General features: G+C 44.0%; 2 protein-coding genes across 6 annotated transcripts in view; one reads left to right on the top strand and one right to left on the bottom strand.

Moving 5' to 3' along the window:
• Positions 1–229: 229 nt before the first annotated feature.
• LOC121596291 lies at positions 230–3,493 on the bottom strand. 2 transcript variants are annotated; one of them, XR_006005270.1, is made up of 3 exons: positions 2,745–3,493; positions 1,723–2,652; positions 230–1,635 (listed from the first exon to the last, which is right to left on the bottom strand). XR_006005270.1 is itself a non-coding variant. In XM_041921102.1 (2 exons), exon 2 carries the CDS (start codon positions 2,629–2,631, stop codon positions 1,975–1,977), a length of 657 nt encoding a protein of 218 aa, XP_041777036.1. In that variant the 5' UTR covers positions 2,632–2,652; positions 2,745–3,493; the 3' UTR covers positions 235–1,974. The 2 variants fall into 2 exon arrangements, 1 of the variants encoding a protein (XP_041777036.1); XM_041921102.1 differs by having other exon boundaries at positions 235–2,652.
• Positions 3,494–7,910: 4,417 nt separating this feature from the next.
• Positions 7,911–18,619, top strand: part of LOC121598315 (zinc finger SWIM domain-containing protein 8 homolog) — a 26,310-nt gene continuing 15,601 nt past the window's right edge. Inside the window, exon 1 of one of the 4 annotated variants that reach the window (XM_041924982.1) lies at positions 7,911–8,042. The gene's annotated coding sequence lies outside the window, so the exon portion shown is untranslated. The other 3 variants (XM_041924996.1, XM_041925004.1, XM_041924989.1) reach the window with 3 other exon arrangements.

Genomic DNA, 18,619 nt, shown 5'->3' with positions numbered 1-18,619 from the left:
GTCAAATTAGTACAATTTGCTCAAAAAACTGTCAAATTTAAATCATAGGGTAAAGCGAAATCGCGTATATCGAGTATGGCATATATCGGGGAGTACCTGTAATCTGCAATTGTTAATTTTTTTTACTTCGTTTTACATCAAAGTTTTAACTATTGCAACGAAACTGTTATCCCAAAACGAAATGAAAAGAACTGCTAACGATCTTATTTCTGTAATCATATAATATCATACAAAAAATTGGCTACGGCCCGAAATGAGTTTGACATCGCTGGCCTTTACCCTTGCTAGCAATTTTTTTTTCAAATTTCCTCTTTTTCTTCGTCCCTAAAAGCAATCGGATATTCCAAATCTTCTACGGCCGCTAGTAATGTTTGATTGTAAATATATATATTTCAAACCGTACATTAATAACAGACGTTAACAATACATCGACTCATACACATATCAAAACATATTCCTCTCTTTATCGATATTTCCCTGCGCTCGCTGCGCGTATTTCCCTGGTGGTCGCGCAGCTCTTGTGCATGTTACAAAAATTGTACCGAATGTTTGTTTTGTTCTCCTCTAAATACCTGTATATAATGTTATGAAACCCTTTTTTTCAGCGAGCGATTTGCACCAGGCGTTGCCGTGGAAGATGTCTTTTATCTGAGTCATGTCTTTTTTCCTTGTTACCCATTTCTTACGATTAGCAGCAGCGAAAGGTTTTTTAGCAAGCCAAGCCCGTAGCAAATGGAATTTTTAGCGTACTTTTGTCGTGGCTAGCGAATGCCATGTTTAGTAGTTTGCGGTCATGCTACGCACGTGTTGCATATGATTGTATAAATTTCTAGACAATAATTCGCCCTAACTTACTGGTACATGTATATATGAATAGTAGAAACATCAGCTTAAAACAAAAACGAAAAAAAAACTCCTGATTGCACCAAATCCTGTTTCCATACGTGTTAATTAATGATAGCTAGCATAATACGCATAAACGATTTCTTACTGCTACTTGTAATGGACCATTTGATAAATGTTAACATTTCACTTTACCTCTGCTGCCTGAACGTTATTAACTATCTTCATAAAAAAAACAAAAAGATAATCCATTTCCCTAACTGGTGTGATGTAACGATGATATGGCGATGTGCGTTCCGGTATCAGTAGTTTACACTTCGATTGCGAAGTGTCTATTTTGTAAAAAGGTATGAAAAACCTCTGGTCTCTCCTCGCTTTCGACCTTTGCTTTAACACGCTTTAACACTGGAAAGGTAAGAAACGTTACATTGTTACAAAAATTGTACCACTATCTAGAATGTATATGAATAGCATAGCTCGTAAGTCGTAAGCCCTTGTACATCGTTACTCTGTCCTCTCTCTCTCTTTGTGTGTGCGCAAAGCGCAATGTTTCCTTGTCCGGAACATCTTTACGGCTGGAAAATATATGCACGTGTGTGTGTGTTTGTATATAAAACATCGTTCCCTGCCCTTACACATCTATCATACACGGAAGCACACGAATCGAACGGGAGACAAATTGGCATCGTATTCGCCGGCTTCGTCGACTTTTTCGTTCTTGCTCCAGCGACAGGTGGTGCTTCGAAGCAACCGGCGGGCGGTGTAAGTGTAAACAAGCTGATTGAGCACTGCCTTGAAATCAATAAATCAATTTTTCAAACAGGTTAAGTGCGGGTGATGAAAGTGTTGAGAATAATTACGAACGTAGGCAGCGCTTACAATTGAATTAATTGGTTGAAATTCAAATTGGATGAATTTACGTGTTTCCGGCAGCTATTGATACCAGTCTTAACCTTTAATCTGCTTGATTCTGCCGGCGGGAAAGCACAGTGAACAAAAAAGAACGTTCTAGTGAAGCTCGAACGCAATATGATAGGCCTGTAAGGCTAGGGGAAAAGGGGTAAACTGGTGCCGTTGTGTAATAATGGCCGCGCTTGGTAAGCGCGTGTTTGTTTGTTGACTTTTTCGACCCTACATGATCACCGATATCGTGGCGGCACGCACATCGGCCACCGCATTCACGGCGAAGATCTCGTAAAAGCACAGCCCGTACGTGTACAGCAGGGCGGGCGGGATGCGGTACCGGTCGGCCAGCACGGGCAGCAGGAAGTGCTTCGAGACGAACGACACGACCAGCCCCATCGCCCAGTAGTTGTCCGTGCTGGACGCGGCCAGGGCGAGACCGGCGGCATTCAGCAGCAGCACGCCGGTCGCCGTGTGCTCGCCGATGTGGCGCCGGTTCAGATCGCGCAGCAGGTTGCACACGCCGTACGCGACCAGGGCGGTGAGCGGCAGGGCGTACCCGAGCCCGGTCCGGTACGGCAGGGCCGGGTCAAGCGTCTGGTCCGGCTCGAGGTAGAGCTGCGCGTTCAGCAGCGGCAACGGGCCGACCCGGGCGACCAGTGCCGCCTGGTCGTACAGCAGCCGCAGCGCTTTGCCGGGCTGCGGATGGCTGTAGCGCACGATGCCGAGCGCACTGTACGCCAGCAGGCACCAGAGCATCAGCCAGACGGCCGGCGGCCCGCCGGGCGCACCGGTCGGCCCGGGCAGGTACTTGAGCGACCAGCCGGTAACGGCCGCAAGCACCACGTGCCCGAAACACGTGGCAATGCTGGACAGCTGGCTCATCGGGGAAGCGCACGCGTGCACCTAAAATGAGTTTGAAAAAAAATATAATAAAAATTGATAATGCTCGTTGGTTCGTTTGCCTTTTGGGTACGGTACGCGCACAGGACACTTACGCGTGACGGGCGGCCTACAGTTCGAGCCCGGTTAATTTGGCACCAAATTGGATATGGAGGGGGGGAGGGGGTGGGGCAGGAAGTAAACAGTCTTGGCGAAGAATGGTGGCTACTTTTAACTCGAAGCTACACAAATAAAACAACTACGGAATGCACAATCTATCACACATCGGCACCGGCTGCTGCACCGGGCAGCGGGAAAGCGGGCGGCAGAGACGTTTGCCAAACGCATCGGTCAGATCGGGCGGGGGAGCGCAGGGACGAGAATACAATCACACGCCGCACCACCACTCCGTGGACGAGAAACTGCGCGCTACCGCACCACCGCCACCACCATCGTACGGTCGCTCGTGTCGTGAGGAATGGGAAAGTGGGAAGCTACTCTTGATTTGTAAATGAGTCTTGGGGAACTCGAGGGTGGGGGGGGGGGGGTGTGGCCAATCCGCACACTTCAAAGACGATGGCGTCCCGCTTATCGACGGTGGCCCGGCTGTACGGCGTTCGGTGCGGGCTGGACTCGTTTGCTTTGCTTTTTCGCTGGGGCCACGTTCCGGGGCATCGTGTACCTTCCTCTCACGGAGGGTGGCACCGCTGGAGGGGTGTTGGGGAGGCTAGTGGGAGAGAGCGGGAAGGTTTTTTTTTGTGGCGTGGCCGCGGTTGTTATCACAGGAGAGGAAATTGGCTGGCGAACCGAGCAGCAACAATCAAAACAACAATAGTCCGAACGGCTGACAGTCAGATGGGCGCACACACAGACACACACACACACGTCGACGGATTGCCCGAGTTACCCTGTGTCTGTATTCAGCAGAATCTGTGTTCCAGATTCAGCGGCATGGGCGATAATGTAGAGCCCTCGGCAAACTAAACCTATAAAACATTTGTTTTTGTTTTTTTTTTATTAATTTCAGAGGGTTATTGGGCTTCAGAGTTCCGGTTTTTATCCAGAAATAAAAAACAAAAAACAAAAAAGCTATTCATCAGTCTGGATTATAAACGGAACACTACATTCTAGCGATTATAGTGATGGGCAAAATATGTATTCAATCGTACCGTTGCCATATTAAGCATATTTTTTATATTTCTTTTGCCCAGAGATATTCGGCCTAAACTGAGTGGAAAAGAGAGAATGGGTAAAACATAAAGATTGATATTTTAACATAGATCAATCACAAAATCTTCTCCATTTCTCTTTCAGTCGAAAAGATCATCAAACCATACAGAGCAAACATCCCAAGTGCCACCAATCAACTAAACGACCACTAAACGGGTTCTAAACGACTCAAGCTCTCAACCTAAACGGAATATAGAAAGACTTCGTTTAGCAGACGGCAAATGACTCATGCATTCTAAAAATAGTAAAAAGCTGGTGGCGTCATCTGGTTGTAGAATGGAGCTTCCTCGCTTGGAGGAGAGCTTTCTCAATTCTCAACAAATTGAAACCGCTTAAAAGCCAGAAATATTAGAATTTTTCGCACAAATCATATCAAATAAATGATAAAGTGTATAAAAGTACAAAATTAAACCAAAAACTATGAGTAATCAATAGCATTTGAATTAAACACGTGAAATTCGACTTACGCGGATATTCGAGTTACGCGGATTCGCCGGGAACGCGTAGAAACCGCGTAACTCGGAAACAGACTGTACACGTATCTGACCACACGACTATTTATATACATTTTTGCTCAAAAAGTTAGAAGGCTTTATGGGATATGATTAGATGAAATTTGTCAAAACACATTGCTAGAAAAGGACAGCAATATAATGATGAGTTGTAATGCGCCATCTATTGAGCAAACCAATGAAGTTATGGAGGTTTCGTTTTTTTCTATGGATATTCGATTTTCCAGTCGTTTAAGCTTAATCTGTGGCGCTTGAGACCAAACGACCAATTGTATAGATTTATGCTCGGAAAGTTAGAAAGGTATATACGCTATGATTAGATGAAGTTAGGTGAAACACATTGCAAGAAAAGGATAGCTGTGTAATGATGAGTTATCCCAAGTGCCACAAATCCACTAAACGACCACTAAACGGCTTCTAAACGACTCAAGTTCTCTACCTAAACGGAATATAGAAAGACTTCGTTTAGCAGACGGCAAACGACTCATTCATTCTAAAAATAGCAAAAAAGCTGGTGGCGCTCTCTGTTGGTGGGATACCCCAACCAGTTGAGCTTCATCGCTTGGAGGAGAGCTTTCTCATTTCCTCTGTACTGTTGTATGGTTTCGCATTGAAGTTATGCATCGCTAGAACTAGAACGGCGATACAATTGTTTAATTACTAAACTCCAACGGAAACCACCAGTACTGAAGCAAGTGAGAATTGAGTTATGGTCGTTGGTGTTGATACCCACGTATCTGACCACACGACCATTCACATAGATTTTTGCTCAGAAAGTTATAAGGCTATATAGGTCATGATAAGATGAAACTTGTCGAAACACATTGCAAGAACAGGATAGCAATATAATGATGAGTTGTAATACGCCATCTATTGATCAAACCAATGAAGCTGTGGAGCTTTCATTTTTTTATATGGATATTAAATTTTCCAGTCGTTTAAGCTTAATCTGTGGCGCTTGGGATAAAACGCCATCTATTGAGCAAACCAGTGAAGCTATGGGGCTTTCGTTTTTTTTCTATGAATATTTAATATTCAACTAGTTTAAGTTTAATCTGTAGCGTTTGGGACTCAAGTAAAACACTTCCATCGTGGAGCTTTAAAAAGCTAAAGAAAATTACACGCGATCTTTTTTCTCATTATCTTTTTGGTAGTATCTCTATGAAATAAATAAATAAATAAACAAATAAATCTAGCTGCCAAATGATTATAAACAACAATGAGCAGGTAGATTGGGTGAATTGATCTTCTTCAGTCTAGGCGATTTGATCATCACAATTTATCAAAAACTCTTCGTGTTTCATCGAAAACCAGAGCGAAATCTCGCAAATTTCGCTGTACGTCTATTTGCTCGGCCGTCTAAGTATACACTCCGTACAAAGTTACGCGGCTCTCCACATACGCAAGTTCAGAGATGCGCGAATTGCTAATTAATTTGCGGTTCATTTGTCAAAGTAGTCCCAAGCGCCACAGATTAAGCTTAAACGACTGGAAAATTGAATATCCATAGAAAAAAAAATGAAAGCTCCACAGCTTCATTGGTTTGATCAATAGATGGCGTATTACAACTCATCATTATATTGCTATCCTTTTCTTGCAATGTGTTTCGACAAGTTTCATCTTATAATGACCTATATAGCCTTCTAACTTTCTGAGCAAAAATCTATATGAATGGTCGTGTGGTCAGATACGTGGGTATCAACACCAACGACCATTACTCAAATCTCACTTGCTTCAGTGCTGGTGGTTTCTGTTGGAGTTTAGTATTTAAACAATCGTATCGCCGTTCTAGTTCTAGCGATGCATAACTTCAATGCGAAACCATACAACAGTACAGAGGAAATGAGAAAGCTCTCTTCCAAGCGATGAAGCTCAACTGGTTGGGGTATCCCACCAACAGATAGCGCCACCAGCTTTTTGCTATTTTTAGAATGAATGAGTCGTTTGCCGTCTGCTAAACGAAGTCTTTCTATATTCCGTTTAGGTAGAGAACTTGAGTCGTTTAGAAGCCGTTTAGTGGTCGTTTAGTGGATTTGTGGCACTTGGGATAACTCATCATTACACAGCTATCCTTTTCTTGCAATGTGTTTCACCTAACTTCATCTAATCATAGCGTATATACCTTTCTAACTTTCCGAGCATAAATCTATACAATTGGTCGTTTGGTCTCAAGCGCCACAGATTAAGCTTAAACGACTGGAAAATCGAATATCCATAGAAAAAAACGAAACCTCCATAACTTCATTGGTTTGCTCAATAGATGGCGCATTACAACTCATCATTATATTGCTGTCCTTTTCTAGCAATGTGTTTTGACAAATTTCATCTAATCATATCCCATAAAGCCTTCTAACTTTTTGAGCAAAAATGTATATAAATAGTCGTGTGGTCAGATACGTGTACAGTCTGTTTCCGAGTTACGCGGTTTCTACGCGTTCCCGGCGAATCCGCGTAACTCGAATATCCGCGTAAGTCGAATTTCACGTTTTTAATTCAAATGCTATTGATTACTCATAGTTTTTGGTTTAATTTTGTTCTTTTATACACTTTATCATTTATTTGATATGATTTGTGCGAAAAATTCTAATATTTCTGGCTTTTAAGCGGTTTCAATTTGTTGAGAATTGAGAAAGCTCTCCTCCAAGCGAGGAAGCTCCATTCTACAACCAGATGACGCCACCAGCTTTTTACTATTTTTAGAATGCATGAGTCATTTGCCGTCTGGTAAACGAAGTCTTTCTATATTCCGTTTAGGTTGAGAGCTTGAGTCGTTTAGAACCCGTTTAGTGGTCGTTTAGTGGATTTGTGGCACTTGGGCACACGACCATTTATATAGATTTTTGCTCAGAAAGTTAGAAGGCTATATAGGTCATAATAAAATGCAACTTGTCGAAACACATTGCAAGAAAAGGATAGCAATATAATGATGAGTTGTAATACGCCATCTATTGATCCAACCAATGAAGCTGTGGAGCTTTCATTTTTTTTCTATGGATATTCAATTTTCCAGTCGTTTAAGCTTAATCTGTGGCGCTTGGGTATTTGCTCGGCCGCCTCAGTATACACTCCGTACAAAGTTATGCGGCTCTCGACACACGCAGGTTCAGAGATGCGCGATTTTCTAATTAATTTGCGGTTCATTTGTCAAAGTAGTACAATCTGCTGAAAAATTTTTAAAATACAAAACTATTTTTGTTCAAATTTTCAAACCATTAAAAACCAATAAATTTCTTAATTATCAACACAAATCATGGTGACACTGATAAGATGTATAAAGCAATGAAATTTAATCAAAAATACCCCTTTTTCAAACAAGTTTTGGCTGTAAAATGTGATAGTCGAGTAGCGCGGATATTTGATTTCGCCGATGCCTCGGGAACCGCACATCTCGGGAGCAGACCGTACGTGAAGGTGCTCACAGGCTGTCAGCAGGCGAACCACACCGATCCGGAGCACCCGTTCCGGTCCGCTCCCTGCTTGCGGATCGGAGTCGTTACCCTTTGCGCGGAGCAATGATTGCTCAGGCCCGTGACATCCCTACGCGCCCGTCCCGATTCAGTTGAAATCAGTTCGCGGAAATACACAGATGTTGCGTCGGGTGCGTACATGCCAGCTTCCGCATAGTGTATCGCATCTTCCGCTCGGTCGTAATTGTGTTTGAAGGAGTACGCGGTGAGTGAACCAAAACCCACCTCCCTGCCTGTCTCTGCCGCTCACCACTGTCGCAAGCCACCGATTCGGCTGGTGCCACGGTTCTTCCGTGGTGGTTTCGGCAAAGGGGTTTTGCAACATATTAGTGTCTGAGTGAGTGAGGGTGTGTGTGTGTGTGTGTGTGTGGTAGTGTTTGCGAGGAGAGGCCCAAAAGTTCTCGAAAGGTGTCTCCGATTGCGAGGAAATCCGAGGCGCAACCCACCAACAAAACGGGACCCAAAATCGAACGTTACAATCAAACGAATCGCCCGCACACGCACGGCAAGCTGTGACCCGTGCGTGTGTGTGTGTGTGCGTGCGTGTGCGTGTGGCTGTGTGGCCAACTTCCCGGAGGAGGGGTGAACCCCAGGACGACTCTCCTCCGTGACGTGCCTCCTGTGGCTCTGGGCCCTGCGAGCAGTGCGGGGTGAAGAAGAGTTGAGAAAAAGAACCCACCCCGCGCTCCTGCTCCCTCAAGAAACCACTCATCCACACCGACAGCAGCAACAAAAAAAAATAAAAACGAAAAACATACACATCTTTCAACCCCGCGGAAAGGAGACCATTTTTCAACCAACACCTCCAACACACAGGCACACAGGCCACACGCATATGACGGAGTGAAAAGAAGAAGCGCAAGCCGAAGAAGAAGAAGGTAAGTTTTCTTTTCCTGTTGGGCACAAACCACACACACACACACATATCCACAGTTTCCTCGAGTTTGAGGGTGCCCCTTGTCCTCGTGCTCCTCTTCCCCTCCTCACCCCTTTTCCCCCCGTGGCCACGGGTTGGACATCCCTCCTCCGTGCTTCAGCGGGGTCGATGTCTCCTCCGCGATACTGTGTGCGGGCAGCGGGAAGGAGAGGGAAGGATCGGTGCGCTCCCTTTGCCAAGAAAAGGGTGTCTCTGTGTGCGTGTGTGTGTGTGTGTGTGTGTGAGGGGAACATTTTTAACACTTTCCGCTTCACCTTTTATCCCCCAACCCTCGCCCCCCCCCCTCCTATGTTCGAGTTTTCTTGTTTTTGACAGGAAGCGCGCACACACAGCGCACATACACACTCGCACGCGCTCTCGTGTCTCTATTAGACACGCACGGGCACGCACACGCTTTGTGTGTGCTTTTCTATGTGTGTGTGTGTGTCTGCTGCACACCCGCAGTGTGCACAAGTGACCGTGCACAAGGACACTTTTCGAGTTGACACTGTGGGAGGAGAAAGTAGAAGAGCAAGAATAAGAAGAAGAAGACAGCTCCAACCGTGTGGTGGTGGTGGTGGTGTCCATTTGTTCTGTTGTTGTTGTCGACTATTGTGTTTTCTGTTTTCTTTTGTCTGCCCATTAGTTCCTTCACCGTTCGAACACTTCTAACACACACGCAAACAGCAGCAGGACACACACACACACACACACACACAGGACGGGGCAAACACACGTTGTGTCCTGTTTGTGTGCGTTTGCGTACGTGTGTTTGTGTGCAGGTTCAAACAGTATCGATTTGACTGACTGACTGTGTGTATATGTGTGTGTGTGTGCGCGCTAAAAGGGAAACAAAAAAAAAACGCGCAGGTGAAGACAATTGGAATGAAAACGGGGGCTGGCGGGGATGGAATCCGGGGACAAAAACTGGGAACGGGCAGGAAAATGAATGGAGCGTTTTGCGCAAAGAAAAGCACACCGCCACACCGTGGGCACTACGGGGTGGGATGGGGGAGGATATGCTCAGCCTAATGCCACACAATTATACGTGTATGTGTGTGTGTGTGTGTGTGTGTGAGAGGGAGCCGAGAAAGAGAAGAAAAATGTAAGCATTCAAACAAGCCTGTTTGGTGTGCGTACGTGTGTTTGTGTGTGTGTAGTAGTAAATAGAATAACCTAACAATGCACATTGGGCAAACATGACTGTACAAAAACAGCAAAAAAAAAAAAATCTTCACCCAATATTTTTCTGGAACTGAATATGTGATTTTTTTTAATGTAAAAGTTCTTTGAGCAAAAATTGTACTGATTTGACTCATCAATTTTTTAACTGCAAATGGCAAACTTCACTTACGGTTGAACTTTAAAAACCATTTTAAAAGATGTAAAAATGTTACCTTCAGTTGTATGTGGCATCAGATGAAATAACTACTTTAGTGGTTAAAGCCTACAACTTCAAGCAAAATTACACGAAAATTCGCTTTTATTTCACTGATAACCGCTCAATTCGAGATATCTCTAAATACGTAAATAGGGGGAGTGCAGAGTCCGTCAAAGTATGCAATTTAGCGATTTTTCTTATATCATTGGATAAGTTTTTTTGCTATTGCATTCTTCACAGCTAGCAAAGTTTCAAAATTGCTGAAATTTAAATATTTTTTTCTGTTTTCAACCGTTATCAACCAATCACCAAGTTTGAAATGTTTTTATTCTTAATTTTTTTTTAATTTGAAATTGTTTTGTAATTCAATTCGATCCGAAAACCCTTTTATGTTTTGCTTGAAAAGTGTATGTGCTATTTAGACGCAATTTTTATTGCTGTTTTTGATTCTATTCATGGACCCTTTTCCCTTTTAAGATCGTAGGCTGAACGTTCAGCCTGTCAGCTGTTTGAATTCCCTAGTGACATTTGCTCGAAGTTGTTTTTTTATATCTGTTCGATTAGTACTCGAAATGCCTGAAATTGTGGTTTTGTGTGTGATTAAGTGTGTTGAAAGCGCCATGATTTGTTGTGTTCGTAAATTAGACGTTTCTCTATCGATGGACGATGCAGTCTAGCTCAGTTTTCATTCATAGCTATGGTTTTTTGATGAAAAACAAAATATAATTTTGTGTGAGGTTGTGTTCTAAAAAATCGGTATTATTTAAGTATAAAATTGCTATATGATCAACTATACCGAAAGGAAACATTATTTCCAAGCAAATCTAGAAGAAAACAACGGAAAAGCCCTAGCACAGTTGAATTCAAATGACTTGTTCTAAACTCCCTTACACTGGTGCTGTTTAAGGGAAGTATAAGGCTTCAGTTTTAGGAACATTGCTTGAATTCCCGGTTATTCGCTACTCGAAAATGTCAGTTGCGTTGTATAGCAGTTTTCGAGCAGCTATCAATGTTGGTATAATATTCAGCGAGGCATATCCCGAGGTATATCTTATCAGACGGTTGATTTTAATCGCTTCTGCTGGGCAACATTGTGGGAGACATCTGTCAATCCCCCCGTCAAACATTGCGAGGGTTGCAAGTGGTATCATCTGCTCGAAATCTTAAGATATTTTAAGAAATCTTTAGAAATATTTAATATTTATTCACAAATCATGTTTTGCTGTGTTGTTCGTCGAAAAGATCGCCTTTCGATGTTTTTTGGATTTTTGCAAAATAAAATCTCAAAATTTAGGCGTTTACGCCCAAGCTATAATTTGCAATGTTATACCTGCTCTTGGGGTGCTATAATTATAACTGCTAAAACTAGGAGTGAAAAAACTACCAAGGCTCGTAAGCTCTTTAATGCGAGGACTCTGGGTCGGTGAACTTGTATGGCGTGCGAGCCCTCGCGCGCCCTCGCAAATCGCTGTCAATTACATGGCGGGCTTGCATACACGTTTCCAAAGTAATCTTATAGCCTGTTTTTATAACCAAATTTGAACGTCACCTTTGCTCGGACAGGCTTTCTGGTAAGTTGACGAATATTTAAAACAATCTCAAAGTCTTCATTCTATTCAGTAAACGTTCTTCAAACACGTGAAATACTGCTAATTGTAAGTTAAATCAAATCTGAACGCCCTAACAACCATATTTGTTTCGATACAACATCTTCGATGAGCAGACCAATGTCTGGTCTTCATACACTTTGATTATAGAGCCCAACACCTGAGCTCTGTAATGTACCTTGGATGAATAATTGATAAACACGACCTTGTTTTGACATTTTTTCGAGCAGATACTCGAATCAAATTCTAGCTTTGAGGCTGAAAATCGTGGGCTAGCTTTGTGTGTGGTTTTGTAAGGAGTGTTCACATGATTTCAGCCGCCAACTGTCAAACTCCATATAAGAATGCTGGCTAGTATCGTAAAAGACCTCAGTTGTTGTTGCGCATTTTTCTGCAATAAAAGCAGAATTTGAACAAAAAAACGAAAAACTATGACATTGTCATACATGTATGATCCCAGGTATCACTAATCAAATAGTTGGACTAAACAGTATCAAATGAAGTACAGCCGCGAGTAGAATGGGTTAAAAAAAAAAACATTTTCATCCCGACTTTTTTATGACCGTTGCCCACTGTGCAATGGCACAAAGGGTTTGTTGGTGTGAACGAGTGAGAGAGAAAGGGAGCGATGATGAGCGGTGAGACGACGACCATCATCATCAGCACGTGCAGCTGTGCGTGTGCGTGCGCGCGTGCGCCCATATGTCTCCCTGCCTGCCTGTGTGTGTGTGTGTGCGGCTGTGTGGCTGTACGTTGATTAGTGGGAGTTTTGACTTTCAAGCACCTCTGCGCGTGGGTCTGTGTGTGCGTGTGCGGTTGCGCCCGCGCGCCTATGTGGTGCTGCATTTTCGCGTATACACGTCTTTCTGCAGCTTCTGCAGAATTGTTTGAAACGTGCTTTTGTTGTATCATCATTTACCTTTTTGCTTTTGCAACACACACACACACACAAAACCGTGCAGACGCAATCTTTGTGTGTTGCGGCGGCCGATAATGCGTGTGCTGACGGTAAGATCCATGTATGCGTGTCTGTGCGTCTGTATCTTTTGATGCCCTTTTACCTGTTTATCTCTTTCTTTCCCTCTTTCTTGCTGCTTCCTTTGGTCGTCTGCGGTATGTTTCTCTGTGTGCTACCGCACCAGGGGCTTCGAAATCATTCGTTACCTTCGCTTTTTTTTTTTGTTTTTTCGCTCGCCTCTCTTTCCCTTTCTCTCATTTCCCAATCTCTAGAGACGCTTTTCCGATCTTGTTTTTGCTTCTTTGCTCTAGTCTATTGTTACGGGATTTGTTGTTTTGTGTGAAATAAATAAGCCACGGCGTATCCCTACGCATAAACAAATAAGCATTGGGGACAGCTTTCTCTCTCTTCTCTCTTTCCCTTCGACCTGCGGGAAGCATATGCCGATGTTACGCAAACAAAAACAAACGCGACACAACCGTTTGCCCATTTTAATGCTTTTACGACAACATAATTTTCCTCCCAGCCCACCCCCAACCTCCCAACCGAGTGCAAATGTGCTGCGCGAGTGTGTCTGGGGGGTTGCGTTGCGCTGTCTGCTCAGCCGCGTGAACCGTTTGCGGGACGGGGAACAAAGGGGGGCCGACTATTATTAACCCGCCAGCCTTTGACAACCCTTGCCCACCCCGGCCGGCATCCCCCTTGCTGCGAAGATGCGCACCCACCCGGAAACACTCCAACCAGCGGACGGGCGGTCACTTGTCTTGTGGAGTCACTTTCCCGTCGGCCTTCCCTTTTTCTCTTTCCTTCAGCGCATTAATGTATGCATATTCTAACGAATCCACCAGTTCTCTCCAGCTCTCTTCACCGCTTCACTCGGTTTGTTCGTTTTTCCTCTCCGCGCGCAGCTGCTGGAATTGTGCAGCGTGTTGCATCTTTGCGGTCATTGGCAAAAAGGTCGAATGTTTGCATATTTGCCTTCACTTTACGGTGTTGTTTGTTGACCGTGGGATGAGCAGGCTGGGGGAGCGCGTGTAGGAGAGGTGAACAAGGCAAGGGGTGGATAAATGGTATTCGCACATGCATATCTTAGCGACTGTGTGCCGCAAGACAAGAAAGCCGACCCGATCGCCCCGTAAGCCGTGAGGGAATAGGTGGAGGAGGGTTTATGGGGGAGGCTCTTGATGCACAATCATATGTTGTGTTTGTTTATGTTGTCTTTGGGTGTTGCAAAGTTTGTTCACGCGATGTGCAGAGAGGCGAGATGTATAGACATGAGTGCGAGAGATATGAAGACAACGAAACAAAAGGGGTTTTATTTATACAATTTGGAAGTAGCCTGATGTGGGTTAGCCTTAGTAGAGCTCTAGAGACTGGCCCCCTGGGTGATTAGAAGCGACAAGAGATCGTTGAATTGTCACCCGAACCTGAATGATGAGTCTAAGAAATGAAGAAATTGGCGTCTAAGGATATTGGAAGGTATTTTTTCTATAAATGATGTGAAGTTAGGGACTCTCTGTTGGATGCGGAATGAAGAAACAGATCATGCAGAAACCGAAAGGAAGGTTCCTGCATAAGATGCCACCAGAGTGACCAAGATATTTAGGACTCATCATTTACCAGACATACCAAATATCTTCACATAGATCTTGACATATTCTGACGACCTAGGCCTCAATGGGTTGTGAAAGTGTTGTATATTTAATATATACATTAATCACAAATTTTGAATCTCGATCCTAGTGAATCTTGGAAACATTGGGCTTTTAGAGTGAAGACTGCTTGTCCAGATGTAGACGAACCGGACTCCGGAAAGACTGAAGTTAGTACCATTCCCATCCAGACCTCCCCCAGCGTATCAAACAATGACAATCTCTGGTGCATAAGTTAGCAAGGATTCTTCACAAATCTTCAAAAATTGATGAGTTATTTGTTTCGAGAGCTCAAAGATTCAAGAGCCTGCAAGGATCGAAGATTTTTTGAAGGCTCTATCGTAAATCTTCTTAGATTCCGTTATCTCCTTGTACAAGAATGAGATTCCATGATTTATTTCAAACATTCATTCCAGTGCAGTCTTGCTCCGAAGTAGATTCAACCAATTCTCTCCACCAAAGCATCAAACGACGGCGACTAGGGGGATATTTGCCTGGGAAAAGCAATAGAGCCATGTTAATGGTGGCACTTTCAAGAGTTACGACCCTCTGCTCATAACTTCCGATCAATCAAAAACTGGTCAACAGCTCAGCGCTTCATGGTCATCTCGGGGCACAAGTTTGCAACGGACAGTAACATGGAGGTCAAATTACGTGTGCAAGGATAGTGGCTGCCAACCGGACATTCCAATACTAGAGCATCCCCGGTCACTGGAGACTATATGACTCTTATACGACTTTTAGACTGGATGAATTCTATCTCAATGTGATTTTTATTGGACGATTCCTGCAAGAAAGATGCATGGCAAGGAGTGTGGTCCTGCCGCAGGCGAGCTTCTTTGACCCGTACGATGATCTCAAGTGGGCGAACTGTCGCGGCGCGGAAGTGGTTGATTGCAATTGGCAACTTCAACCCACAACACCACCATAGATGTGTTCAATTGCAAGCCATTACCCAGCGGATGTAAATCGGTTTAATATCATTCCAGATGGATTTCCACGCGGAGCTTTTTTATTGCTCACCAGCGCACGCTACGAGAGTTAGTTGCCGTGAGCTGCCTCATCCTCCCGCGTATCCTCAGCGTAAATTTTACGAGTACGCACAGAGCGGTCCAAGAAATCGCCGAAACCGTCATTCTGCGCGAATAAACAAATCCGAAGAGAAGCGCCAGCCAGACTGGGAGTATAAAATTTTATTACTCTTTCAAAAATCGCGCTCGCGCTGCATGTTTGGGACCCCTCGGACCGGTTCTCACGCCGGATCTCCCATCTCACCCAATTTCCGTTCCCTTTGTCCTGCTGGTGTTTTTCGTTGAGAATGGCATTTTCTTCAATCCGGCTGTGACCTACACACATGCCGGACTGACTCAGCCCGATGCCGCACTTATTTTTGTTTCTGTGTGTGCCGTGTTGGTTTGAACACACCCCCCATATGTATGTTTGTGCCCTTTCATCTACCGTCAGTCGCCCATGTTGCTCTCGGCCCGTTCGCGTTATTTGATGTGCCTCTCTGACCCACGCGCGTTGCACTTGCGCTGCTGTGTCAACACCGAATTGCATCGCTGGTGTTCTCCTTCTCCCAAATCCTTTCTTTTGGACGGATGACTCAAAAACAATCAACTATTAGCTTGTTTTTTGTACAGTAAGTTTTAGTGAAGATGTCCAAACATCAAACCAACATGTGTCTAATGCACATAATATTGGACCAGAGCTACCGAGATATTCAGAAATCATCATTTACCGGACATACCTGATATCTTGACACAGATCCTGACATATTATGACGACCTAGGCGCCAATGGGTCGTGATAGTGTTGTACATTATGAATCTTCAGTCTCATTCTTGAACTACGTGAATTTTGGAAGATATACAAATCTAAATTAATGAATCTCGATACTAATGAATCTGCACAGAATATTGGACCAGAGCTACCGAGATATTCAGAAATCATCATTTACCGGATATACCTGATATCTTGACACAGATCCTGACATATTATGACGATCTAGGCGCCAATGGGTCGTGACAGTGTTGTACATTATGAATCTTCAGTCTCATTCTTGAACTACGTGAATATTGGAAGATATACAAATCTAAATTAATGAATCTCTATACTAAAGAATCTTTGGAAGTTTGGGATTTTAGAGTGGGGACTTCTGGTCCAAAAGTAGACAAGCATGTCTGAAGCTGTTACGATCTCCATCCAGATCATCCCCGCGTAGCAATCAATGACCATCACTGGTTCGTAAGTTAATAACGAATCTTCACAAGTCTTGGAAATAGATGAGTTTTTTGTTTCAAGAGTTCAAAAATTGAAGAACATGAAAGGATCTAAGATTATTAGGAGATTCGATAATCTTCTTACATACATTTATTTCCTTATCCAATATTCAGTTCCATTGATTTATTCTAAACATCTGTCTCGAATTATTTCTTGTTTTGAAGCAAACTCAGTCAATTCTACTGGCTACAACTCTCCTATCAAAGCATCAAACGATGGCGACTAGGGATCTTTGCCTCCGAAAAGCAATAAAACCATATTCACGGTGGCAATTTCAAGCGTTACAACCCTACGCCTCATAACTTCCGATCAATCAAACTTCTTCGTCGAGGTTGGCGGATGCGACCTACACACATGTCGGAACGACTAGGACCGAAGCTGCATTTTTTTTTTATTTGTGTGTGTGTGTGTTGGTTTGCACATCCCCCCACACATACGTGCCCTTTCATCTCCGGTCAGCGTATGGTTGCTCCACTGTTGTTCTGAGTCAGTTGGAGTTATTTTCTGTACCTCTTCGTCCTACGCTGGACTTGCAGTGTCAACACCGAAATGCATCTCTGGCGTTCCTCAACTCCCGCACGCGCTTGGATGGATGACTCACCAACACTCACGAGCGCGGGTTTTCCATCTGGGTACGATCTTCGCGCGAAGGCAAACTACTGTTTATTTGAAAAACAGCAGACGCGCACCACCCAACAGACGTAACCTTTTTTTATTATGATTTTATGTTATTTTATATGCACTTTATGGCGTACTGCTGCTGCGTGGTGCACATCAAAGCAGAGCGGCTCACCCATTTAAAGAGCGCAGGTCGTTTCTGGAGTCGTTGGCGGCAGAAAGGCAGAACAATGCGTGGAAATGGCCTGCCGTGCACACGCATACGCACACTCGCCCGGGCTGCTTCTTGAAGCATCCATCCTCGAGCACAGATGCTTTTCAAGCTGAAGATGATGATGGCGCAGCACACACAAGTGTGTGCACAGACCACCGCTTTTCTTGGAGCAAACTCCGGGTTTCTCGAGCGCCGCAGTGTCTTACAGAGGGTAGACTACCTGTGAATGGGGAAGGAGAGGATGTTTCTGCTTCCAAGTAAACGGCACAGCATCACACGCGGCCAAAGGAAAACCAGCACGCAAAGGAAACAGGCGTCATTAAAAAAAACGGTTGTGCTTGAAAATATACGTCCACCGCCACCACCTACTACCAACATGTGGGGGAAAACGGTGGACGAAGGATTTCTTCTTTTTTTTGCGGCACATAACACTGGCTCTGGTGTTACGGCCAGTGCAGGCAATTTTTACTGCCGCTGCAGCTGCACGTCGGTAATATACGCGCCGCCAATTAGCGACATGCCCGAGCAGATGACCGTCCTGTCTCCCCAAGGTTGGTGGCCTAATTTGACAATGCAACCGGTGGCGGTGATGGAGGCATTTTTTTATGATGTGCGCGCAACAAAAGCCCCCCCCCCCCCCCCCACCAGAGCGAGGACGGTCCTGAGCTCGAAATTATAATTTTTAAGCGTTAATTCTTTCATTTAAATTCAGTACAGCTCATGGCTGCAGGATGCCCACAGGGGGAAGCAATATTATTTAAAAATGTTTCTCCTGTCCAACAACACACTTTAAGAATAAAAATAAAGGTTTTTTTATAGTTTTGTTTTTGTTTTTCGACCAAGCTGTTTTCTTTTTCACGCTTTTTTTTCGAGTCCTGGTGGTACGAGGTCGTAAATGTTTCAATAGTTTGCAGGGCTTCTCTCACACTTTTGTTGTAGTTCTGTTTGTGGTACATTTGCTGGTCCTGACCCTTGGCATACAAATTAGACGCTTGCATCAAAATGTCATGAGTCACTAGAGAGTCTGCGTCGTGTTTTATCTTCTCAGTAGAAACCTGATAAGTGTCACAATTTATTATTATTATTATTATTATTATTATTATTATTGTTATTATTTTTACTTCTAACTGCATCACCAAAGTTTTGTTTTTCTA

This window comes from Anopheles merus, chromosome X (assembly GCF_017562075.2).
Source record: "Anopheles merus strain MAF chromosome X, AmerM5.1, whole genome shotgun sequence".
Classification (NCBI taxonomy): domain Eukaryota; kingdom Metazoa; phylum Arthropoda; class Insecta; order Diptera; family Culicidae; genus Anopheles; species Anopheles merus.
This window is presented reverse-complemented; position numbering and strand designations above follow the sequence as displayed.